This window comes from Mustela erminea, chromosome X (genome assembly GCF_009829155.1).
Source record: "Mustela erminea isolate mMusErm1 chromosome X, mMusErm1.Pri, whole genome shotgun sequence".
NCBI lineage: Eukaryota > Metazoa > Chordata > Mammalia > Carnivora > Mustelidae > Mustela > Mustela erminea.
In genome coordinates this window covers 92,540,604-92,567,959 of record NC_045635.1, presented here as the reverse complement: position 1 = coordinate 92,567,959, position 27,356 = coordinate 92,540,604, and the positions used below count along the sequence as shown (strand labels likewise).

Here is a 27,356-nt window from a genome sequence, read left to right as displayed (position 1 = left end):
TGTGTGTACTCTCACTCTCTAATAAATAAATAAAATCTTAAAATGAAATAAAATAAAATCATATAGCCATGCTCTAAAACCCTATAAATGTTCTTTCCTGACATCCCCTTTTTAATACACTGCAAAACTCTATAAAGGGAGGGCTCTTTCTTGCTGCTAGAGTTTAATAAACAGCTTGGCTTACTAACAGGTTTTGCTAGTAATGTTTTTGCAGATCACAGGTATAATGTTGGTACGCTCTCCCTTCTAGGCTAAGAGTAACTATGTCTGTCTAAACTTGAAAAAGAGGGGTGCCTGGGTGGTTCAGCCATTGAATGTCTGCCTTTGGCTCAGGTCATGATCCCAGGGTCCTGGGATCAAGCCCCACATCAGGCTTCCTATTCTGCAGGAAGCCTACTTTTCCCTATCTCAATCCCCCTGTGTTCCGTCTCTCACGGTGTCTCTGTCAAATAATAAAAAAAAAAATACTTGAAAAAGAATGTCGATAGATATTCTGGTTTCTCTTCAGATGATAACTGGAGGGGAGGTGTGTGGGGTGTTGGGTGAAATAGGGGATGGGGATTCAAAAGGGCACTTGCTGTGATGAGAGCCAGGTGTCTTAGGGAAGTGTGGAAACCACATTGTACACTTGAAATTCATATTAATTACACTGTATGTTAACTAGCTGGAATTAAACCAGTGAGTAAAGAATGTTTTTGTCTTACTGAAAATTTGTGATACTATTCTTGTGCCCATGGTGGGGCAAGGGAGGTGATTATTGACATAAGCAGGGTCCTGAAGGCTTTTAGAACTCTGAAGCATTTGGCCGATCTCTCCAGAAGGATACAGGTAGGTATGCACTTTTCCATATAAATTCTATTTTATTCTCTTCTATTCTATTCCATTCAATATAAATTCACAGAGATCTTATGAAGCCAATCCCTATGGACTCTAAGCTATAAACCCTGCTCTAGACAATACCTCAGATAGAGGAACTGCCTTAGGAAATTCTTCTTTCTTTGAGCTTCCTTGTTAAAGGTCAAAGGAATTAGAAGTAGAGACTTTGGAGACTCCAGATCACACTAAGTGTGGTCTATGGGCCATTTCTGGTGCTTGCTTAACATGCGGATTTCAGGGTTCCATTCCATTTTGACTTGCACCTTCTCAAGGCAGATCTGATACACACTGAAGTACAGGGACCACTAATCTAGATGAATAAAATAAACCAGTACTTTGAATTGAAAGCTCAGTCTGTGTCAACTGAACAAATCAGGCATGACATTCTCGGGACAAATCATGACACAGTCACAGTATTTCTCTGGGCACAAATCATGACATCGTTGCAGTATTGTTGCTATTCCACTCAAGATACTAGTCCAGGATTCTAAACGCATTTATTTCCTCTCAATAGTCCAATACAAATATAAGATTTTAAAGTAGTCTTAAACTGAAGAGTAGGTCCCTGAACACTATTTAGCATTTAATACACTCACATCAAAGAAGCTACCATAAGTGAATAGTAAAGCAGATGTCACAGGACTAAGGGAGGGACTGCTGAATTCAATATTAATGGGATAGTCAATCGTTTAAAATATTTAGTGACTACAACACTTCTTCCATGGAAATTCCCACCCAGGCTATTAGAGGATGCCAAAACTGGTGATCAGTTTAGGCTCTGTCGATAAGGGATTGTCCAATTCCATTAAATCAGATCTTAAAGAGTAGTCAGGTCTACTTGGGAGTGTTTCTAATGCAAGAAAGCCTAAGGACCATCAAGGCAATCTCCCCCTGGAATTATAAGGAGAGCACAGGGTGCTCTCAATTCCCCATTCCTAAGGAACTGAGTTCCATTGAAGGGATCCAACCTAAACTTAAGGGTCTAATCCAGCTCATTCAATCAATAGAAACCCAGCCTCAGTTACTTGGTTTAATTAGTATCTCCACCTGGGAGTCCTACCAGCTCTTCAGACTCCAAACTATCCAATAGGAAACTCAGCATGTGCTTATGGAAATTTGTAACTCCCCAAAGATGGCATCTTCACCCTTCTGCCCACCCATGTATCATTTGAAGCCTATAATCACCTTTGACCTTGACCTTTCCTCCAACATCCAATTAATAACCTTAACATTTGAACCTCATCTCCATTTCTGCTACCACCATCTCCATTAGGCCCTTGTTACCTATGGCCTGGATGCTTACGGGACTCCTCCAACTGACCTCCCCTTCATCCAGCCTCACCTTCCGCCCTTAATTCACTCTGGATGTTTGCTGTCAGGTAACCGTTCCCAAAGCGTAAGCTTTCATTGCCTGATTCTCCTGTTCCAAAAAACTCCAAAAACTTCCCAATGTATACTGGAAAAGGCCAGATTTCTCCCTCCCTCCCTCCCTTCCGTCCTTTTTAATTTAAGGTTTATGTAGTGAACATACAGTGCAATATTGGTTTCTGGAGTAGAATTTAGTGCTTCATCACTTACAACACCCAGTGTTCATCATGACAAGTGCCCTCCTTACTACCCGTCACCCCTATAGCCCATCCCCCTCCCTGCCTCCCTCCATCAACCCTCAGTTTGTTTTCTACCATTAAGAGTCTCTCATGGTTGGTTTCCCTCTCATCCTTTCCCTGCCCCCTTCCTATACATTCATCTCTTCTGTTTCTTAAATTCCACATATGAGTGACATCATATGTTTGTCTTTCTTTGACTGACTGACTTCACTTAGCATCACACACTCTAGCTCCATCCACATTGTTGCAAATAGGCCAGGTTTCTTGGAATACCATTTTAAGGGTCCCAATGATTTGGCTCCAACTTAATATTCAAGGCTTAATTCCTATGATTCTTTTTCTTGCAACTTTCTTCATTCAAAACCACACCATTTTGTCCCCATGCTCTCCTCATTACTGTTCCCTTTCTTATGTTTAGAATGTCTTTCCCCATCTTTACAGATCCAATCCCACCAGACCTTCACAATCTAGCTCAAATGCAGCCTTTTTTATGAAGCATTTTCCAACTCAACATTCAACAAATATGTACCAAGTACCTACAGAGCTTTAAGCCCTTTGAGACAACGGCCTACTTCCTTTTTCCTACCCAGCTGAAAATAATCTCTTTTCTCTGAGTTCTCATAGCAAATGGACATATTTTATGGCATGTAACATGGTCCATATTGTATTTTGTTTCTTGACATGCATACTTCTCTTCCCTTACCAGAATAAGCTCCAGATTTCCTAGTGCTTGTAAGAGGGCACTTGATAAATATATGTGAAAAAAGTAAATATCCAGTTGTTTGATCTCCAAACAGTGAGAACATCATTTTTTTTCTGATTTGGTGGAATATTTTGATCATTATGTAGATGTAGTTTGAATTCCACAAGCAAAACCAGTAGAAGCAAGCTCAAAAGAAAGGGACAGTAATTCAGGAGATATAAACCATTGACAAAAATAAAAACCATTCTACTAACCATCCTAATAGGTTAGCATTTAGAATAACTGACCTACCTACCTAAAAAAAAAAATACCAACTATTTCTTTGCCAGAATACCCAGGTCATATTTATTATATAATAATGATATTAAGTAAATCAAGGGAGGAAAGGTAAGTTTGATCAAGGAAGACTGGCATTTTTGCTTTAGCTTATATTTAATAAACATATAGTATGCGCTAGGTAGTATACTAAATATTTTATATGCATTATCATATCACATTCAGTATTCATACAATAAGACTAAACACCTAATGTCCAGAGACTTCATCTTTTCTTTTCTTTTTATGTTTAATTGTGGTAAAATATACATGACATAAAATTTACCATCTTAGCCATTTTTAAATGTACAGTTTAGTAGTGCTAAGTATATTCACATTGTTGTGCAAGCAATCTCCAGAACACTTTTCATCTTGCAAAAATCAAACTCAGTATACAGAGTACCCTGTATCTCCTGAGTAGAACCATATAGCATTTGTCTTTTCATGACTGGATTATTTCACTTGGCATAATGTCCTCAAGGTTCATTCATGTGGTAGCATGTTCAATGTGTCAGAATGTCCTTTTTTTTTTTTTTAAGGAGGCTCCATTCTCAGCAGAGAGTGCAAAATGAGGTTTGAACTTATGACACTGAGCTCAACACCTGAGACAAGATCAAGACCTTAGCCAATATCAAAAGTTGGACACCCAACGGACTGAGCCACCCAGGCACCCCAGATTGTCCTTCCTTTTTAAGGCTGAATAATATTCTATGGCATGGATATATCACCTTTATTAATCCATTCATCTGTTGATGGGCAAATGGGTTGCTCCCACCTTTCATATATTGTGAATAATGCCACTATGAACATGGGTATACATATAAAAAATCTGTGTGAAAACCTGCTGTCAATTCTTTTGGGAATCAACCCAGTAGTGGGCTTGCTGGATCACATGGCAATTCTATTTTTAATTGCCACACTATTTCATAGTCTTTACTCATTATCACTATTGATTTATTGCTATCACCCTTATTGCCCAGGGTGACATGAAGCAGGCCAGAATCTGTCCTCTATAAAAGGTTGATCATCCAGTACTCTTTGAAGCAACAGTTAGGAAACTCACTAATGTTATTTATTTCAAAATAAAACCATGTAAAGGTAAGCCTTGTCTAAGATAATTTTCTGTCTAATGCCTATGGGTATTCTTGCTGCTGTTCTATCACTTCTAAGCACTTTGAACTAGGTTACTTATTTTCTAGTCACTTCTCTAAGACTATCTATGTGAGCTTGGGCAAAGTCACCTCCCCCACCACATCACAGTTTATTGGAACAGGTGATGTCCAGAGGTATAGCAGTATGACCTCAGTTGAGTTATTTCATGTCTCTGAACCTCATCTGTAAAATGCAGACAATGGTAAGACCTACCTAATCTGGTTGTCAAGAAAGGCTAAGTGAATGCAAAATGTTATCCTCCCAGTGCCTGGCACATTGTAAGTGCTGAGTCAAGAGAAGTCACTGTCATGACGATTATTATTTTCAAGATTGTTTGCATAAGAGAAATAGAAACATCTGTCTACATAAAGATTTATACATGCATGTTCATAGTAGCTTTATCTACAACAGACAAAGCCTGGCAAGGCTCCAGAGAGACTTCAGTGGGTAAACTGTGAAACAAACAGTGGTACAGCCATACTATGGAAGACTACTTGGCAATAAAAAGGAACAAACTACTGAGAACATGTGACTAGGATGAACTGTAAGAGCATTATGCTGAGCCTTAAGCCATTCACCAGTGGTCATATACTATATGATTCTGTGTTCATGAAATGTCCAGAAAGACAAATCCATAATACCAGACCAGTGACTGCCTGGGGCTAAGGTGGGAATGGGATGAGGAATAACCATAAGCAGGCATAAGGGATCTTAGGAGGTGATGGAAATATTCTAAAACTGGATTAAGGCAATGGTAGGGCTGGTATACACATTTACCTAAACTCACCAAACTGTACACTTAAAAATGGGTGAATTTTATAGATCTAAATTATACCTTTAAAAGACTATTTAAAAAGAGAAGAGATATCTAAACTGAATCTGTGTGATGGTATTCTGTTGGACTGTCAGAAACACTGAAAATTGACATTTTCAAGTTTTCACTTACCGAGGGATGGGCTGCTATGTATCCATGTGCGCTTTTATCTGAAAAGTAAAGATAAGGAAGTCACCTTTATTTCATGAGGCCTGCCTCCCTTAGAGACCAGAGTTAATAAAAAATTAACCTGCATGCCTTTGACCAGAAGGAAATTCTCCAGTTCGCTATTGCACAGATACTATGACAAATGACTTTGTTGTTCTGAAAATAGCTCACACCACTGCCCCCTCACATGTCATTTTATAGACCTTAGTACGGGCCTCTGGTGAATCTCATCTATATAGACGACTATCGATATTATATACTACTTTCTTTAAAAAAAGATTTTATTTATTTGAGAGCGAGAGAAAGAGAGTGCAAACATGTGTGCAAACAAGGGGAGGGGCAGAGGGAAAGGGAGAGAGAAGCCTCAAGCAGAGTCCCTACTGAGCACAGAGTTCAATGCAGGGCTCGATCCCAGGACCCTGAGATGGTGACCTGAGCTGAAGTCAAGAGCTGGATGCTTAACCAACTGAGCCACCCAGGTGCCTGGAGATTACCTACTCCTGAGGTATGAATCTATGCATCTATATCCAGAATTTCTCCCCTATTTCCTCCCTCCCTTCTCTTCCGCCCTCCCTTCCACCCTGCCTGCCTTCTTTTCTCTTTCTCCTCCCCCACCCCCACCTCCTCTCATCCCAGTCCTTGGTCTCAACTCTAGAGCATCTCAGAATGTCTGGTGAGTTTCACTCAGCTCAGACAAATACTAGAATAAGCATTTTTCGTTCTGGTAGCCTGTGGTTCCCTAGCGAACCTGGAGGACAGTTCTAGACTTCCTCACATTAATTAAGCACTGTTTGATGTGTCACTAGGATCTCTGAGGCCTATCATGTATGTGGAAGACTAAATATCATAAAACCTCTCCTTGCTGGCCTTTTTTCCTTTTCAGTGTTCTGCCCTGGAGAATAGCAGTTAAGCTATCTTCTCAGTTAAAAACGTCCCATGGAGCTTGTGAATTACTACATGCCTTAAGTTTGGGCTTTGACATGTGTTATGACCAAAGGAGACACTCCTCCCCTTCCAAGTGTCCCCTTGCACCATCCCTGAAGATATTTTAAGCCTGGCCTATGTTAAAACCATTGCCAAGAGGTAGGGGCTCTTTACAGCTGGACCACTAATGATAGGATTCTCTTCTTTTTATAGATGTTAAATAATAAGCTTTTCTAGAGAGGCACCCTGGATTAACTTTCTCAAAACAAAAATATTGTTTGGCATATATTTTTCAGTTGCTTATAGTGCAAATGTGAACCTTAAAGTTTCAAACAAAGGCTCAGTCTATGTGCTAGCAAATGAAGTCAAGATTTGGCAGGAACATGACCATTTCAATTTCTTATAAATAGCCAGATGTGATTTCTTTCTTTAAGCCTGATTTTGAAGTTAGATTAAAATAACCTGGCAACCACAAAATGAATGCTGTATCATCAGGGTCCAATTCAATGAATTGGAGGGAAAAAATAAACTTTAGGAGACCATGGTTGGACCCATATGCCTCTTATCTCATGGACACATCACAAGGCCTGATCCTACGTGACTAAGGAAATGTCTTCTTCATGCCAGTGCAGAGACCAAACACTTGTGATTGCTGATTCAAAGTGACAACTGCTGCTTCACTGAGCAATTAATTCCCCCTACTCGAGTTCTAAAAATAGCCAAGTCATAAACTGCCTCACATCAACTTTACCTTCCAGCCTATCTTTCCATTTACTGTCACTGAAGTCATTTGGAGAAGGTACTAGAAACTGACTTCAGATGCCCTACAGACATTCTGGTCTAATCCTGAGGCTCTGAGATGAGAATTCCTTCTTCTCTCTTTGATACCTTGGAATCCTCTTACCTCCCGATGTAAAGCTCATGTATTTCTGGTTGTTGACCGTTTCTTTGGAATCGTAGAATTTGAGAACATCCAGGACGGCTTGTGGGTTCTTCTTCTGTTCCAGTTTTGTTATGTTGGAGGTTTGGAGTAACCGTGCCCACTGCTCAGGGATTCCCTGTGGACAACCAGAGGGAAAGAATGGCAGCTCAGAACATTCAGCAGCTGCATTTTCATGTTCCAGTAAAGTTCTTCACCAAGAAGCCCATGCTACCTGTAGGATTACACTTGGGAAACTGGAGTGACACTCTAGATTTAAAGTTAGTAACTTAATAATGCAATCATTCTCTTCTCTAATTAAAACACATAGGTAAAACTAGGATCCAACTTAAAAAGGGTGGGTGGGAGTATGACTGTGATAGAAAAAAAAAAGCGCATGAAAATCACCTCCATATTAATTCTGCTCATCCATGAAATGATGTTTACGGCTTAGCTTATTTTTTCTGGCGACTCAGGGCAGACATAGCAAGACTTCTCTAAATTTGTGCACAGTATAGTATAGTGCAGATCAATGGATTTTATATGACTAGAATCACATAAGCTCTTTCTGGGCATGTAGTAATCGGAAGATCTTTCCGAATGGAAGAAAAGCCTCACCCTCGGGCAGTTTCCGCTTTGCGATTACAAAATGTAATTTTGGGGGGTGGGTGCTCTAGGGCTTTAATACAGAGGGAGATTGAGGGGAGGCAAAAATAGAATAGAGGAGGAGCAACAGCCAGGAGGTGCTAAATAGTTTCTCCTCACCTCCCTCCATCCCCTCCTCCCCACTTTGCTCATTGGCCACATAGAACCTGGGGACTGTGACACCCGTGGCAAAGCCTTGTGAGAATTGGCAATACTCTAAAGGATTTAGAGCAGAGAGGAGGGAGCGTTTGGAACTCGAACCTGGGACAATTGCACCAATTACGCTGAAAGATTAGCTTCGCGTTGAGCGTTGAGCCTTCTTTCCTACATGTTCAGCCTACGGATGCCCCCATTTTGTAATTGTCCAGCCTCCAAGGGCAACTTGGAGTGAGAGACAGACACACTGTTCCTGGAGTGCATCTAGACACAATTTGCGTGGCCTTGCCCTCCGAAGTCTCGGCAAAACAATGTGTGACGTGGGCCTCCAGAGTTTGGGAATGACAACGAAAAAGTGAGATAAGCCAAGCAACAACTCTACTGCACACACATGAACCTGCTGCGCAGTGCTATGACATCTCAAAGAAGCACTTTGATGCAAGCTTCTTTTGGGCCTGTGACGCACCTCTGGGAGCTTCCCTGGGCACATCTGTGAGCCATAGAGATCTGGCTGTAATGGACGTAAATAAAGAAAGAAAAGAAAGTTAAAACAGAATGTGGGACAACTTAGAAGGTGGGAGGAGATGAAACCAATGGGTCTGAATGGGGGTGGGTCATCCCTTCTCAAATGGGGCGGTTATGAAAATCGAGAGGTCTTAACTCCATCAGGGGCAGGACAGGTTAGGGCAACAGATTGCAGGAAACAGAGGGGGAGAAAAAAGACAACGTTCTCAAGTTGGGACGCATAATTCCACTTGGGGCCAGGTGTTTCCTCCATAAATACACAATAGTAAGAATTACAGTTAAAGGACTGGAGAAATTACCAGAAGGCAGAAACATGACTTTGGAGGGAAGAAGGATGGCATCATGAAAAGCTTTGGCGATAATTTGTAAGTCTGTGTTTACGACTGGGTGATCACAGGTAGCCAATGGCCATGTGATGAACTTACAAATTTCAGTTCCCAATTCTGGGGAACAATTTCCAGTTTCACAGTGGAAGTGTCTGTGTGGCTAAAATGGACAGGATGGTGACACAGGGATGCTAAATTTCACTGCATTCTCATTGATGCGATTCTTCTGCAAGATGCAGTGAGAAAGTCATGACTGGTTTAGGGAAAACTAGATTAAGGATTTCCCACACAGTCAGACTCTACCTTTGAGTTTCTTTAGACCAGGGGAAAAAGGGAAACCATTTCATTTCAAAGCATATATGAACAATTTCCATTTTAGTGCTACAGTTCTGAAGTCCTGGCTTCCCACAAAATGAGTTCAGATATAAGGTAATGACTTTGTCTAAATTAAGAGATTGTCTCCAAAGCTACAGAAACATGCTTCGACCCAACTGGTTTGATTTGGGATACAGGTCTTTGATTCCTGGAATTTGGGGTTACTCCAAGCACAGTGAAACGACACTTTGACATGCATTAATCACGCAATTCGATGCTAAAGCCTTAAGCCACATATTTGAATTCAGGAGCCCATGCATGATCCCAGTTCTGATTCTAAGTGCAATTAATAGCATTTGGTTAATACTGTCATGGCCAAAGGAGTTATTAAGTGTTACAAAACCAGGTATGCATTGCACATAACCACTAGGGCAGACATCACTGGCATGACCATTACCGTAATTATCAGAATATTCTCAGTTATAATACATTCTGATGGCACTTCCAAACTTTTGTGATAAATCAATGTCTCGTGATCACTAGACAGCAGGGAAACATGCTGTCAATTGCAGAAGATCCTTCAGACAACTATACTTACCCCATGACTACCCTGCTGACATCATTTCTTGTTTCTTTGAGAAGTTGAGATAAACTAGTCGATCAATGAGACCTTACACTTAAATTTGAATGTATGCCTCAAAGGCACATCATCAGAAAGCCATCTCATTACTCCAGATTGAGGAACAAATCCCAAAAGTTAAGACAGCTAATGGAGACCTAGAAGTATGAGCATCAGAAGCAGGAGCACATTTCAATGCCTGACCACGTGTACAAAAACAACCAGATGTACAACAAGCTGGGGATTGTCTGGTGTAGCCCAGGAAAATGGCAGCATGATACAACAGGCCAAGCATTTATCTTATAAGAAATGATCATGTATATCACTCATACCATTTTTCCCTCTGATTCACTGGAAGCGACCGTCACAGGTCTAGAGGTCTGGAAGGGGGAGTTCTGAAGTATTTGGGACAAAAATGGCAATATAAAGGGTAAGGACTTTTCATAGTTTAATAACCCAAATCTCACCTCCCAACCGAATTTGAATCTCAAGGTCCCAGCGTATAACCAGGTGTAAAGGTTATATGGACCAACTAGCCATAGGACAATCAGCAAGGGGCACACCAAATCAGCATCCAAGCATTCATGATGACAGACCCTTGGAAGACAACTGAACAAGACAGTTCAACAAATTGCTCAAAATTCAACCTAAGCAACAACAATAATCAAATTTGGCAATATGCCCCCCACCACACGTGCCTGTGCACATACGCAAGCACACACGCAATACATTAGTGATACTGTGGCAAACACGTCCCAATTTTAAATGCTACCACCAAAATGATTTTAAAAGCTTATTATCATTGGGCAGTTTTTAAAGTTGGTAAATGTAAACCATAGGTGAAAAGAATTAAAAAGGACAGAATTTGGTGTCTTTAAATACAATGTGTGGACAAATAGTTTCAAAAGACCACAAGAGGACAATAAATGCATCAGATTTCCAAATTTAGCCCATTGACTGTCCATATCTTCAAAGGATTTCCAACAACTGCTTGCATCCAAAAAGATGTTTTATTTTAAACTGGGTGCTGGGGAGGTGGTGGGGGGGCAGGTGTTGGTTTGATTGGGTTCAGTTGTATCAATCTGTTGGCCAAAATTGAAAAGAGTGCCTGTCGTATATCCCACCCCCAGCCCTCTCTGGTGGGTTCTTTGGGTTCTAACCGATGGCCAAGTGATAATGCAGTCAGCCAAATGATGGTGATTCACTTTTTTTCATTTCCATTCAGAACCCCAAAAGAACAAAGAAAGAGCTCAAGATAGATGGTATCATAAGATGTCAAGCAAGTTGGAAAGTGCAGAAAAAATTTAAAAATCAAATTAGAAAGGAACCAGAATGTCACATGAGAATAGTGGAGGAGAAAGCATTCACGTCAGACCATAAAAACGAAGGAAAAAAAAAAACATGGCATGAGAGCAATAAAACATAAGAAAAGTTAATGCAGAAGAAAAGCACACAGAAAACAAAACAGGTCAAAACTGGAAGCATAACATTCTTAAAATAAAAAGAGGGAACAGTTATTAGACCACATTTATAAAGTTGAAGTGCTTTGACTATTTCAAATGTCAAAAAAGTTGTAGTATTTTTGTTTAGATTACAAAAATCATTATGATTGTTTTTGGGGGGTGGTGACAGTGGAAATGGTATGGTGACAGCAGTCAAGGCCATTTGAATAATGTCTCTGACTCCAGGGATGAAATTGGTTAAATCCTACCAGTGTCTCAACTTTAGCAACATCGGTATTTCTTTACGTTCTCTTCTACTTTGTATTGAGAGTACAGAAATAATCAGCTCATGTCACTTTGCAAGGCCAAGATGTTTACTCCATTTTGATTTTATTTTCATATTGTGTACTTCCAGAATTGGAAAAAAAGGGGGGGGCAATTTGGCTGTCAATTCAGAGACATGGTTTGCTTCTCCAAATCCAGTTAATTTGTCCCCCACCTCTTTTTGGTTCACTCAGTCATATAAGTTTACTTATTAACCATCAAGTTACGAAACAGAAAATTTGATTATTTAACCTCTAAAATTATTGGTTTTAGAACCCAAGATTCAGTGGTGATGATATCATAAAAGACTTTTTTTCTGAATGCATTCAAAAGTACTCATTATCTCAGAATGTACATTTTTATTGAGCTCCTTACTAGTACAGAAAAAGGTAGTTGATCTTCCTGGGGACATATTTCTAGCCACATCTTTTCCTTCATTCATCTAAAAACAAAGATGCCAGATCTTGGAGAAAAAAAAAGTACAAAATGACAGATCTTGTGTTATTTGAACACTACAAATATCCAAAGAAAGGCTGAGTCTATAGCTCTGGTCTTTCTGGAGAATTTGTATTGGTATTTATTGTGGATAGCATATATTTAAAGCACATAACCACTAAAGCACACAAGATATATTCATAAATATTCTTCCTGAAACATGGGGTTTGTTGTTTTGAAGGCCTTTGAAATATACCTGTTAATAAGCCTAAAAATAAGCCATGTTCTTGAAATCAAAAGGAAGACCAGGTCAGTTGTACAGAGATTTTTGGTTAGTGTGGTTAGCTTATCTGAGTAATCCAGGTTCTAATGTCAAGCCTGAATTATTCAGATGGACTGTCTTCCCTGGCCAAGTTAAATCAGCTGATTCTCTGATTCACTTCAAACAATAAAGAACAGACTCAAAAGAGTCTCTACCAGGACTACGTCTCCTGTGCCATAGAAAATTCACATTTCCAATCACATTGAAGATTAACTGCGATTAGACATTTTTACGATGGATAAAATAATTTTTCCCAATACTCTTGCCACTCTCTAGTTCCAATGGGGATTGGCTCGGTATAGTCCATCTTCCTTGAAATCATCCAAAGCATCAAGCCTGACATTCTGGGACACGGGCAGGCTTTCTTGAAACCTATTTTCACAAAGGAATTTTTTCATGGCTTGCAAAACAATAAGGAGCTTACTTACAGTGAACTCCCCGGTGACAGCGTCAAACCCCACATGAATCGTATGTTCAAAGTCTGAAGGAAGAGAGATCTCTGGGCGTTCTTTCTCCTTCTTCTTATTGGCTAAAGGCAAAATGTTAACAGGTATTTATTGGGGACATAGTTTTGTCATCTCTAAGTTGTACAATTAGGTTAATCAAAAACAACTACAAAGCTGAAAGACAACTGAATCCAACACAAGCGTAATAGGATTTAGTTCCAGAAATTATAATTTCATCTGCAGAAGTAGCTGAGAGTTTGACAAAAAGTATTACATCCAGATGATTTACAAATTCCCCAAATCCAGTTCCAACAAAACTTGCAGTCCCATTGATTTATGTCCTTTACCAGCCTAAAAATGTAACCAACAGATATCTAGGTATATTGTGGTCAACTGGCTTTGTTGGATTGAATAGGACTTACTAAAGAAGCAATTCATTATGATCAGGTCAAGCTAAGTCTTACTATTAGAAAAAAAAAAAGAACACAAAAGTGCTAAAGCTGTCTATAAAAGCATAAATGAATTGTTTCCATGTTAACCATAGCGAAATAGAACTTATTTATGTTTACATTATGAAGCATATTTTAATATACTCTTTGTCTTCTTTCAGTGAGAACACTACTGCAAACCATTAATGTTACACATCTTTATCATTAAAAATGTTTGTAATCATTTACTCCCCAGAACTTTGCTAGTAAGAAAATATAAATGGCTGCTTTTTACTGAATTAATTTTACTTAGTTCTTAGTAACCTCAAATCAATGCCTTGGCTCAGTCATTCCAGTTTGTAGCTATTTCTCCATATTCCTAATTTTTTTTTGTCATATTAGCTATTCAAAATCATTGTCCTCAAGTAGCGGATTTTTCATAGTGACACAACTATGAAGAAACACGTCCACAGTTAATATGTCAAAACCTTTAAAGATATTATCACTGGAGAAATTAAGTTGGGAACTGTAATGAAATTAGTTTATCTTAGAATAGATTCCATAAGGAAGTTGCCCTGGAAATGTAAAATGGCATTAGGTAGGTTCCATAATAGCCACATAAGCATATCAGAGCACGGATCTCTGATTGGGGTGCATTTTACACTCAAAAGATAATAAAAATACTCACCCTCCTAATAATGGGAAAGTCAGCATGATTTGCCCAATTGAAACCAGTCAACCTCAGAATTGCCAGGGTGGCCAACTTAGAACACTCTGGTTCAAATAGATGTTTCCTTGGCCTGAATTTTAGACAACATTCAATTAACCACATACGGATTACTGGTTTTATGGGTTACCCAGGATAAATTTTCAATTCAAAACCTTTCACGTTCAAATGTCATTCTCATTGTTTCTTTTCTCTTTCTACCCTCTCTCACTACTCCCTATCTCCAGCCAGAGGACAGAGAGATGGTGCAGAAATACAGACATTCAAGGAGTAAGAAGATTAAGATACAGGATTAGGGACGAAAGATTGGAGGTGGGGGTGGGGGGTGGGGAAACAAGGGTCACTCAAAGCCTTTGTCTGGCCACAGAACACATTAGGACTCATTTTGAAAAGTACATATGTGCCATTCAACTTGACTTCAGCTTGGATGCTGTGTTTACAGCAAGTCTGCTTTATTGAATATGAAGCTTAGACCTTTTTATGTGGGTACCTACTTCTGCTGTGTGTTTTGGTCCCATAGCTACCACTCATACTTGCTTGGCCACCAGGCCATTATCCTAGCCACTCCTCTGATTGTGTCCTTGTTTTTCCTCTTCCCTGCTCTCCCATACATGTTGGGTGTAGCTGACTATCTCTCTTTTTACTTCCTTCACAGTGTGGTCTGATTCTCCTCCTCCATGGGTGACCATTCTTTATATGATTGGCACTGCTTCCCCTTCTGCCTTTTCTAATGCAGTCTTTGGCCTTTAACAGTCCTTTCTTTGCACTCGTCCCTCTTGGATGGTATCTGATGCCAGAAACTAACCCATACTGGGTAACTTCCTGATCCGTGGTTGGCTAGGGATGATCTGGGTATTGTGTGAACAAATGGTTTACATAATTCAAGAGGAATGCTCCCTTTAAGGAAAAACACACTACAAAGACTTCCAGGGTCCCTCCTAGCGCCTTGGAAGAGTCCCAAGCCAGTGAGGAACTCTAAAGAAGTGTTATTCACTTCATAGTTAATCTACTCCTAGTGACAGGTGACTCTCTCGGGGTCAAAGACTGCTCTGAAAATCTGAAGAAGGCTGTGGAACTTCTGCCCATAATTACACTGTAGACATCTAAACAATTTTGCATATAATTTCAAAGGTTTAAAACTCCCCTGACTCTAGGTTGAGAACCCATAGCTCAATCTATGTCTCCAATCACTGTATCAACTTGCATTCATGACCTCTCTTGCTAGCAGTCTCTCCTTACTTTCCGTTAGTATTGGCCGAATGTTTGAGGACTACTGACTTAGCCCTGACCACCTCACTTGGGCTGAGGTATCTGAATTGGCCTTGTGGCGTCTCTCTAGAAGGCTACCCAGTTGCCAGTCCCTCACCAGCCTGATCATGCCCTTCCCTTCACTCAGGGCTAAGCCTAACAAAGGCAGGAATCCCAAACTTGCTCTTCCTCCAAGTCCATGTTCTCTCAGTGAAATGATACCACTAACCACTCAGATCAGAAAGGATTCAGGCTTAAAAAAAAAAAAAAAGAAAGGATTCAGGCTTTAGACACCAACTCTTTTGGGAGGCCCTGAGCTATGAAAAGATTATGAAACCCCACTCCAATATGTAATTCAAATAAAAACAATAGTAAAGCATAAAAAGTTTAAAAAGTCCAAAAAAATTCTGCTACTCCTATGGTGTTGAAGTCTTTCTAAAAACTACAGATACAGACTAAAAATGTGGCCAGGGTTTGGGGGCCCCTGATTTGTGGGGCCTGCAGCCCTTGCTTACTCTTGTTACTGGGTAATTCAGCACTGGCCCAACTTCCCAAGCCATAAATTTGGCAGCTTCTTTGATTGCCAGAAACTAACCCATACTGGGTAACTTCCTGATCCGTGGTTGGCTAGGGATGATCTGGGTATTGTGTGAACAAATGGTTTACATAATTCAAGAGGAATGCTCCCTTTAAGGAAAAACACACTACAAAGACTTCCAGGGTCCCTCCTAGCGCCTTGGAAGAGTCCCAAGCCAGTGAGGAACTCTAAAGAAGTGTTACTCGCTTCATAGTTAATCTGGTCACCAAATTCTAGTGTATCTCCCACACTCATCTTGAATCTATGTTCTTCCTTTCTTCCCCACAAACCATCACCTTAACCTAAGGTACCGATATTTCTCACCTGGTCTTATTGCCTCCAATCTTGCCTCCTGCTCTTCATTACTTTATAATGAACACAAATCTGACCACATCCCTGTCATTAAGATCCTTAAATGCCACCCATTGCCCATATGGTAGAAGTTCATGCTCATTAACATGCTACCCAGGGGCCTGCACAATCTGCCCCAAGCTTACCTCTCTCTGGTCTACTCTTGCCATAACCCCCACTGTCCCATACCCACATCATGCTCCCTAAATGGCTAGATTTTTCTCTTACTGCCAAGACTTTCATGATAGGCTAAGTCCTGGCAACTCTTCTATCTTACCAAGATCCCTCACCCCACACTTTGAATGGATAACTCCCATTAGTCCTTATTCTTGAAGACTCACTCACTCTTGGGCTTCCTCTTCTTTGGGAAGTCTTGTTCTGTCTTCCCTTTGCAGATGAAGTTAAATGCCCTTCTCTTCAGGCTTCCATAGAACTGTCCAGTGTGTACTCAGATCTTGGCATGGATCAATACTGGATTGTTATTTCTTCTTTATATACCTGTCTCTCTAGATAAAATTGGAGATACTTGACAGAAAAGACTATATCTTATTCATTCTCACATCCCTTAGCACCTGGCTTATGTCTGCACACTTAATGATTTTAATTTAGGGAACAGTCACCATGTGCAAAAAGTGCTTCCAGGGTCATCTCATTTAATTTCCATCACAATCTCATTAGGTAAACCTTATTAGTATTGTATTATTGTTCTGTAGATGAGGAAAGTGCGTGTAAGTTTCAACCACATACCCAGGATTATAGAGCTAGCAGGTGTCAGATCCAGAATTTGAACCTAGGTCCCAACCATATCTACAGAGCCCACGTTCTTAACAGCTACACCATTTATTATTCAGTATCACTTAAAAAAAAACAACATTTTTGAGTCCTAGTCTTCAGTAAATATGATTGACTGTGCTTAGATGAGAATTTTTTGTCTCATTTCTTTTACACTAAATTGTCTGTCTGTATATCCCTCCAGAAAATTCTACTGAGTATTGGTTATTTACGTTAAGATGCAGTCTAACCTGAATCTTGGCCCGGTAAGACTCAGCCTGATAAGCTCCGGGATGATGTCTGCAGAGAGCAGAAGCCCAAATGAGTACCACTTTCTAAGTGTATCATCCATACCCTACTGGAACATAGAACTAAGGCCACAGGTTGCCAACTAGACTACAATCTACAAAGTGTTTGGCCTTGGGACCCTCTGGGTGTGCAAGAATTCTGGCTATAACTCCAGGGGCCAGTGAACCTCCAGAGAGTCACTCATTTTGACACCTTTCTCCATCTCACTTACATGTTAAAGAAAGAAAAGCCTCCTAGTCATCCATCATCTCCTCTATGCCCTACCCCAATCAATGTCCTGTATTTTCCCCAGTACCTACAGCTTATTCCATTACCAATTCCCTAAACCTTCAACCTCTTCATTAAATGCTCTCTTCACTTCTTGCCTCAGGTTTCAAACTGCACTGTGCATCACTCTCATTGGGAAAATTTAGAGAGAGGGAGGTGTCCGAACCTCACCCCGACAGATTCAGATTCAGTTAGTCTGGGGCAGAGCCCAGCACCTTTAATTTGTAAAGCTCTTCAGCTTTCTCCATTAAGCAACTGGGGTGGAGAAGAACTTCCAATTCTACTCTCTAAAGGGGGTATCACTTCCTCAGATAATCCTGATGGACACTGCTCATTCTTCCTCACCCCAAGTTCTTAGGTGTGGAGGAATGAGGCAGGGCGGCTTTTCCCCTTTTATTTCAAAGCTGTTGATCTGAGATCAGTACTTCTGCACTTGCCTACAAAAGCCCCTTCTTTGAGGTTACTGCCATTCAGTGCTCTTGGCCAAGTCGCCTTATCCACTGAGGACTCAGGCTCCTGGTCTTCCTTCCTACCCTCAGTGCTGCCATCACTCTGTGAAATGTGATATGTATAAATGGACATCTTTTCCACACTCTTTCCTTTTAACTCCTTGACCTCCCTCAACACTAACCAATTTCAGCTCCCTTCTAGTTCAATCTGCTCCTATGGCCACCAGTAACTTAGTGGTTGTCAACCAGGGCCACTCATTAGAATAATCTGTAGAGTTCTATAAAAGACCAATGCCCAGGGCCCACCCAGAAGTTACTATAGCAGGATGTGTGGGGGTGAGACCTGGACAAATGATTTTCTAAGCTCCACAGATCATGTGCAGAGTGGAGGATGACAGGTACCACAGGCCTTTTCATTATCCAGAATGATCATTTCTTTGAAATATTAAACCCCATTATCCCAGCCTCCCAAAATGCTAGCTCTCTTTCCATCCCTTAATCTTTTTTTTTTAATTGTTCTTTGGTCTCAACAAAAATACTAGTCCCTGGATCCCTCCATTCTTGCCAAGTTTCCAGCTTCCTTATAGCCTAGACTCTTTGGTGCATCATTTAAATTACTCTTAAACCACTGGTCTGGAAGCAATGCCACTCTCTGACTTACTCTTGCCATTCTCCTGCAAAAATCTACTCTAACAGAATGCCACCATGGAACCTCCAATTCTAGACTGAGGCTGACAAGCTATTAGAGGGAAAAAAAAATCACACAGCTACGTAGATTGGCTCATACTATGAAAGTCAGAGACCATAGTTGGGTCATCAGTGTGCTTGACAATATTCTTCTTGCTTGTTGCCAACTTCCTTTCCCACTTCTTTTACTGAATATTCAAGAACTTTCCCACTTTTGCACAAGCTTCTGCTTCCCCCTCTCCTCCTTGACTTTCTGCATACGAAATTCCTTCACTTCACTGAGAAAAATGGAGGCCATCAGTTTGGAACTCCTTTGACTTGGCTTTCTGTCCCACTCCAGTGGCATTTTTCTCCATCAGTAATATCTCATGTCTCACCGGAAGCAGTGTCCGCACCCCCTCTGCCTGAGGTTTCTCTCTCCACTGATGCTCCAGATACCAGTCCCTTTGACTTCTCCAGGGCTCTCACACCACCAACTATTTTGTCTATTTCTTCTTGTATCTTCAATCTCTCCTTTCTTACTGACACTTCCTGTCTTGCTTGTGAGACCTGCTGAGATCCCTTTCATCCTTAAAAATTAAAACCCTCTGACACCTCACATATTTCTCTCCCTGCTATAGCTTCACCTTTCCTTCTGGAGCTTAAACTTCTTGAAAAGGCAACCCAGACTTCCTCAACCTTCACTTCTCAAACCAGTGCAATGAGTCCCTGAGGTCCTGAATGAATCTCCTACTTGAAAATGCCCACTTTCAGTCCTTAAAACTGTTGACCTTTCAGTCTAAACTGATATTGCTGACCCTGAACTTCATGAAATGAAATCCTTCCTGCCTTCTTTCATGCAGTCCTTTCCTAGGGCCTGTTGCTGAATTTCTGGGTCTTCTATTGACTCTTTAAACAGTATTTCCCAGGAGCTGTCTTAGGTCCTCATCTCTTCTTAGCAATACACCTCTCCCTTTGGCCACCTCACCTACTTGTATGGTTCCTCTTCCCAGCTACATTAGTGGTTTACCATATGGATGTCAAGTCTGACCTCTCTGCTCTACCCTGACCCCATGGAGTTGCATTCTGAACACCTCTATTTTGATATTTTCAAAAGTAAATGAATTTTCCACTGCCTTCTCCCACATAAAACAAGAAATGACAAATCATCCCATGTTCCCTACCTCACCCTTCTCTTCTCCTCATCCTCTTAGTTGCCTAGCTCTGCTAATGCTTTCTCATAAATATTCCCTCTGTGTTGTCCTCTTCTGTTCTGATACTGGCCGTTAGGCCAGGCCACTGTCATTTCTCAGCCACATAACTCCATTTGTCTCCTTCCTCTTGCCCCCCCCCCCCGGCCCCCGCTCCCATAGTTTACTCTTCTCCTGTGGCTGGAGTGATATTCTGAAACACAAATCTGATAATGTTCTGCATCATTGCTTCCCCAATGCCTTCAAAATCAAATTCAAAGCCCTCAGTTTGGCATATATAAGCCCTCCAGGGTCCTCTCCCCAATTACTTCCATGGCTCCATCTCCCACCCCCCTCACTAACTCATGCTCTATGCACTAGCTATTCGGAACTACTTATAGTTGTATTCATAGAACTCCAGCTAATAATGTGTCATGCCTACAGCCTTCACAATGCTGCTCCTTCTATCTGGAATGCCACCCATCCCTGACATGACTAGCTCTCTTTTTTAAGACTCACCTCAGTTCAGTGTTCACTTCGTCCAGGAAGACTTTCCTAACTTCCCCTCGGTCTTGAATAGTTGCCTCTCCTCAGTGCCCAGTTCTGTACCACACTTACCACAGTAAACTCTAATTGATGACTGACTTGTCCGTGTCCCTCACTAGGCCTTCAGTTCCTTAAAGGCAGGAACTGGGACTTAGCTACCTCTGTATCCCCAAATCTATCTAACACAGTAACCGATTCAATAAATACTTGATGAATAAGCACATGAATAAATGAATGAATGGATGAATGACCTTCATTACATGAAATGAGACCTTATAAGATGGAGACAAGTCATGCCTATGTACCTTTATGTGTTCATGGGTGAGGAGACTAGGATTCAGGTTCCCTATAAAGGCTGTGAGGTGGGAGGGTATGTTTTAAAGTACTTGTTACAGTTGAAGATGTTGGTGGCAGCAGTGGGGCTGTTCTTCTTCAATGGCAGGGATGAGTCCAAAGTCATTCAGACATACCTCTTGCCAGGTACCACTCTGGGGCCAAAAGCATATATTGGCAACAGAGTTGGACAGGGTACAAGGTACAGCAAAGTGACCAATTCTCCCCCACATGGAATTCCTGGATGATGATGCTATGCTTGCCTTCTGAAAGCATTCTAGAAAATGGTCACCTGGATCTTCCTCATTGTAGGAATTCCACTCATCTTCCCCTATAGTTCCTGGAAGTTTTGTTGGGCTTTCTCATTGGATAATGTCATATGGTTACATCCAGAATTCTATTGTAGAGCACTTTTTAGCTCCTTGAAAATAGAGCATGTAGGAGAAGAAAGGGAATGGCCGTGAACAGACATAGGAAAATGTTTTCCTACATAAACGGAGCCTAAAGGCACAGAAAAATAATCATTTCTTTGAAAGCATGAGGTTATGGCATGGGGCATAGGAAAAATAAGTGACATTTAAAGCCAAGTTAATAGAGAAAGCTAAAAGCAAAATATGATGTAGAAAGCAGAAATAATTTTTCCAAAGAAACACACACACACACACACACTCAGGCTGGCTAGTTCCAAGCAGAAAGCATTTCACAACTGTGGCTCTAAAAGGAACAGTTCTGTCTTGCTACTGTCCCACTTTTCTTTCCTTTGACAGTGTACACAGCCTTGTGGATCAGTGTAGTGACAGACTGTGCTAGGTCGCTCATTAGGAACTGAAGTAATATTCTAGACTTGCAATCTGACTGGGGAAGCACACTTAGCAAATGAAAAATAGTGATCAATACTACCAGACCAAAGACAGTCAGGTGGTAGGTTGAAAAGAACAGAGTGTAAATGACGTAGTATATGAAAAGGGGACAGAAGGTTGTGGTGAGAGCTCACCAGGAGAGGTAGGACTTGAGAGATGGTCTTTAAAAATGGCTAGGCACAGGTCATGATCTCAGGGTCCTGGGATGGAGCCCCACATTGCATCGGGCTCCCTGCTCAATGTGGAGTCTGCTTCTCCCTCTCCTCTGCCCCCGCTCATATTCTCTCTCTCTCTCTCTCTCTCAAATAAATAAAATCTTAAAAAAAAATCGACAGGCAGGAAAGGGTAAGGCACCCTAAGTAGAACAAAAACAGGAGAAGCAAAGCTTGTAAGTAGGAACGTATACAGCATATTGATGAGGGAGTGGGATGACACACAGGTAAAGAGACAGGGTATAGCCTTGGAAAGTAAGAAGGAAGATGAAATTGGAGATGGTAATAAAGAATGTGCTAGAAAAGGTTTTTGAGCAGGTGGATGATATAATAGAGAAGGTACTTTCTGGGAAGACAACACAGGGAGCTATCTGCTGCTAGCAAGATACACAAGGCATGGTGGGGGCGGGCTTCCAAATGGTAGATTACTTCACACCAGCTGAGAAGAAAAATATACAGGGGGGATGTGCATCTGTTTATCTGTTGCCTCTAAGATCACCTACTAGGCATTTCCTATAAACTGTGTGTGTGTGTGTGTGTGTGTGTGTGTGTGTGTGTGTGTGTGTGAACTCTGCAACCAGACTGAAAGTTACAAATCTATAGGAGGGGACAGGGAACCCTGTCTTCTGTGTATTATGCCCCATAACACTCAGCATGGAGCTAGGCACATAAAGAGCAGATACAAATCTTTTCTGAGCGAAGTATATCAGGAAACTATAAACAGTGCTCCAGGGAAGCCTCTATTCACATCCACTTCTGGTCCATCTCATTTTTAAACTGAGACAGATAGCAAGCTCGATCTGGGCTTCAAGTTAGCATGCAGCCTAGCTTTCTACTTACACATCTCTGTCCTGTGATGTTCCCTGAAATCCTTTGAGATATAGGAGGCCTATCAAGATATGTTGCAAGGAGGCTTGTACTGAAGTTGCTAGGGTTGGAGCTCTCCCAGGAGGGACCTGCACCCTGCAACCCTCAGCTTGACACTAGAAACCCACCTCCCTTCTCCCTGCTCAGGTGCAATCTGTACTCAAATGATTCGTGTTCCTGAAAGCCAAACAGTTTATGCAGATGTAAAAAACATTTCCAGCAGGAGCAGAGGGGATAGCTAAGTTAGAGATCTGTCATACCAGAATGCCTGTTTCTCATCTCAATATTCCCAGCTTCACTCTGTGAAAGCCACGTTAGGAAGAAATGGAAGGATTTTTAAAGGGCCATCTACCTCCTGTAGGCAACAACTTCTACTTCTCCTAAGAGATTATCCTCAGTGACTTGGTCACTCTTTAGCTGGGTGATAGGTGTTTCCTGTGGTTCATTCATTTCTCCCATTCACTAAGAGGCTGTGAGTCAATGCCTCACAAAGATCATTTACAGAATGTTGCCCTTGTGGCCTTTAAGAATTAAAATGGCTTCGTGTCTACATAACTACCAGTAAAGTACATTACGTACTGGAGTTGTTCTGTTTTGGTTTTCTTTTTTTTAATTCAAAAACAAAACAAAACAACTCCACTACCTAATGTTCTGCTCCAACCTTTGATGTGTGGGTCACAGAGTACACTGTGCCATATAATCACCCCCTCCCCCCGAGGGAAATGTTCTGAAGCCTTATACTTGGGTAAGAAGTGGTGTTCCCGAGCAGTTCTGGGTTATATGTCCTCCTATGGCAACAGCAGCCTTGCAAGTGGTGTCAAAGAGAGAAGAGAGCCAGAGGGACTGATTTCTACAAAGATGGTTCTCATCTCTGATGCTTCTGCTCTGTAAACAAATATGGTTTAGGGGGACAGGATGAGCAGGGATCCGTGAGAATTTCTTATTCATTTCATGAAGTGTGAATTTTCCCTTACACAGGGGAGGGAATAATTCTCTAGTTTTCCTCTATTTTGGGGGGGGGGTAGCATAGAAAGAACATCATTTGCAGGTCTTCAAATTTATTTTTCCCACTGGAAATACTTGAAGGTACTACATGGTGACTACACAGGAAAGTAAGACACAAAAATAGATTTGATTTTTGGTGCTAAGTATTTAAAGAAATTGACAGTGCAAGGTGGGTAAAATATTTAAAAACAGGTTCTACGTCACAGATGTATTTTTGGCTTCAACCTAACATCTTGGGCAAAATATATACAGATTCCAAGCAGAAAAGGAAATTGGTATTTATTTAATGAGGAAAAAGACCCAAATCCTTAAATACTGGATTATAAGTGAATCTGAGAGAAGGAATGAGAGGCGACTGTCATGTTCTATTTTCCTATGGTTCTTTCATAGTTTAACTGCAAAAGCATGAGTAATTTTTGAACAGAAAAAAAAAAAGATTTAAAAGCCTCCAGAATCACATTGGAATCAGGGAGAAATAATTAATAATTAACAATTTTTTTTTTTTTTACCAAGGCTATTGCTTTTTGCTAGCCAGTCAGACTTTTAGGAGTCACTTGTAAAGACAAAGGTAAGGCCCTGTTGTCACTGCAGCCTGAGAAAGGGGGTAAGATTCACCTGGGTGTCACTTGCTGCTGTAAAAATTCCATTTTTGCATATGCTATGGGCTAAAACCCTATTTGCAAAACAAGTTAGATGGCTACCATTTTATGACAAGCAGTGGGATATTCAGCCACCACTGGACTACAAGTCAGGGAGGATCTAAAGTCCAGGTTTGCCTTGCTTTGTAACCCGCAGTGGGACAACTTTGTGGACTTAACTTCTGAGTCCCTAACCTTTTGCCTTCCTCTACGAAATGGGGGCTAATCCTTGCTTCCGCTATAAGAGATCTGAAGGAGGCAACTGGAATGAAACCACCTTGAACACCGTTATCTCTGCCATCCCAAATACATCATTTCATTAGCAATATACTCAGCAACAGGTGACTCTCTTTGCTGGAGATCTAATCTGCTACTTTTTTACTCAGCACTTCCCATCCTATGAGTGATGTCTATGAAAATATTACTGAGAAAGAGGATTAGAATGGGCTGTTTTAAACACTCTCTGCTCTTATAATCTTTTATTATGTTAGCAAATCCCTAAGTATTTAGTTGGGAAGGCCCAGGGTGGAAGGTTCATTGTCCTCCTTCAGGTAGAACCTGTGAAAGCCATGAGCCCCCCAACAGAAGAACCTAGAAAATTTCGCTCTCAGTAATTCATAGTCCCTAATCAGCATATCTGGAATTTCTTCATGCTTAGTTCATCCCCTCTGGTGAAAGAGTAAGCCCATGTCTTCCTGCCAGGTCTTCAGGGGCTATGGAAAACCATATGTAGTCTCCAAAAGTTAGCAGCCTTTAATGTGCAGATAAAAACTCAACAGTGGTACTTCATTCTGCAAGAGCAGCTCCAGGCCCAATGTGTATGTTTGGTGTTCCACGGGGATGCTGGAGGAAAGGAAATGATGGTCCCACGTGATTCCTTCTAGTGATCTCCACTCATGCACAGATAGCCCTCACCTGCAGGGGTATCATCTTCAAAAATACTCAGCAACAACAATCATTCTGGCAAATCATGAGGACTCTTAGCCATCTCCTGCCAGGAAACATACACTGGTTCTGCTCTCATTTACACCTAGTCCACACATGCAACAATTTTATTGGAAAATGTTTGAAAACAAAAGAAAACAAAACAAGGCAATGAAGCAATGTCCTAAGCCAGATACTCCTGTTCAAAGGATAATTATATAAGGCATGAGTTTGAAAGACAGAAAAAAGAAGACCTAATTTGCTTTAGACGGAAAGCAACTGCATATTCCCTAGCTAGTGTCCATTTTCCTCTGCTTGCAACACTTCACTTTCATGTTTGAAACAACTGTCTTCTGCCTTTCATTCATCCCCAGTATCATCACTACCCCCTAAGCTCCCCCCACACACTGTTTCCTCTCTTGATTTAGATCTCCCTGTTGCATCTTCCATTTCATGTATACATCTCCCAATCCAGAATTCCATACTTCTCTTGAATTTGACCATCTGCTCATTTTAGCGGGCCACCATATTGGCACCCAATTTCCCTCTTTATTGGCCTTGACATAGAAATGAAGGCCCTAGCAGACAAGAGGAAATCACTATCCCACCTTCTTCCCATTTCAACCACAGGGCAAGGTAGTTCTACTTCTGGGGCATGGCACTGACCTTGGAGGACAGGCAAAATGCCACATCCTTGAGGCTTCCCAATGGCTAAGATCTTTTATCTCCAAAGAGCGCTCTGCTGAGCTGTATGGTTTACATTTGAAGAACCAAGAAGAATGTAAAAACCATTCAGGATTTAGCTGTCTCTGACATCTGGCTGTCTGATAATTAATTTTGACTCCCAATCATTTCTAGTGCAATGATAACAACCTTGGGCTACTGCAAGATCCCAAAGGGTCTTTAGCATCACCAAAGAAAGACTGCATACTGTTCAGTCTAGTTATCACTCTAAGTATTTTTTATTGTGCATTAATTAGATGAAAGTTAATAAAGTGCATTGACCAGAACATTTGATTAACACGACCATAAAGGATCAGTGAGTCTTCTTTAATATTATTGTCGCACAGCAAAGCCTTCCTGTATAGTGTATAGAGAAAAGAGCACATGCCAGGAATCAAAACAACTATATATATGCAATATAATAACAAAACTATATGGCGCTTGAAGAACTTTTTCACATATATGAACACCCTCATGCACAGCCTCGACTTTTTCAAGTAAGCAATATTTAAGCCTGCCAAGTACACACACCAAATGAGAATCGAACCCACAGAATGCCCAAATCCAATGTTAGCACATCTCTATTTTCAAAATTTTTTCTCACCGTCATTTCTTAAGAAAAAAAAAAGAAAAAATTTTTTACTTCCCTTTAGAGTGGTGATGAAAAAATGGCTCCCTCTCCTGAAATTCAAATATGCTTCAAAGTACACCACCATCTTAAGGGAAAATGGGAGCCACCGCTGGCTTCTGGAGGCAAGGAGCAAACTAGAGTTTACCACGTATTCCCTTTGGCCTGTTGCAAGGTAGTGTGATGAAGCAGAACACTCACAGGGCCAGGAGTCAGAGAGACCTTCCATTGGCTGCTATGTGATTCTAGGCTGCCTACGTAAATGCTTTGAACTTAAATGACCTCATCTGCAAAAAGGGGATAATACAGAGTAGTTGTGAGGATGAAAAGACTCAATACATATAAAGTTCCTGGCACATTTGGGCACCTGGGAATTAGTGAGTAAATGGTAGATAACCTCTTGTTCGTCTTGAGTTGACTTCTATCTACCTATCCCCTCGTACTCCTCCAGGGAGAGGGGCCTTCACTTCAATCCCAAGCTCATCAGCTCCCAAATCTCTCTGGGTCCCCCGCGAACAAAAGGCACATAAATCGTGCTCTCTAAAGATACAGCTCTTGATACAGCATCGCATGTCCTCTGAAACCCGCCTAATGCTCCAGTGTG

At 41.1% G+C, this 27,356-nt stretch overlaps 1 protein-coding gene across 10 annotated transcripts in view; it reads right to left on the bottom strand.

Moving 5' to 3' along the window:
• The window catches only part of PAK3 (p21 (RAC1) activated kinase 3), a 239,921-nt gene that overhangs the window by 55,699 nt on the left and 156,866 nt on the right, over nucleotides 1–27,356 (bottom strand). For 6 of the 10 annotated variants that reach the window (XM_032330607.1, XM_032330609.1, XM_032330603.1 and 3 more), the window contains 5 exons: nucleotides 13,016–13,116; nucleotides 10,397–10,459; nucleotides 8,746–8,790; nucleotides 7,464–7,617; nucleotides 5,600–5,637 (listed from right to left, as the gene is read on the bottom strand). In XM_032330607.1, coding sequence (XP_032186498.1) covers nucleotides 5,600–5,637; nucleotides 7,464–7,617; nucleotides 8,746–8,790; nucleotides 10,397–10,459; nucleotides 13,016–13,116 — 401 coding nt within the window. The remainder of the gene's footprint in view (nucleotides 1–5,599; nucleotides 5,638–7,463; nucleotides 7,618–8,745; nucleotides 8,791–10,396; nucleotides 10,460–13,015; nucleotides 13,117–27,356) is intronic. The other 4 variants (XM_032330611.1, XM_032330610.1, XM_032330613.1 and 1 more) reach the window with 2 other exon arrangements.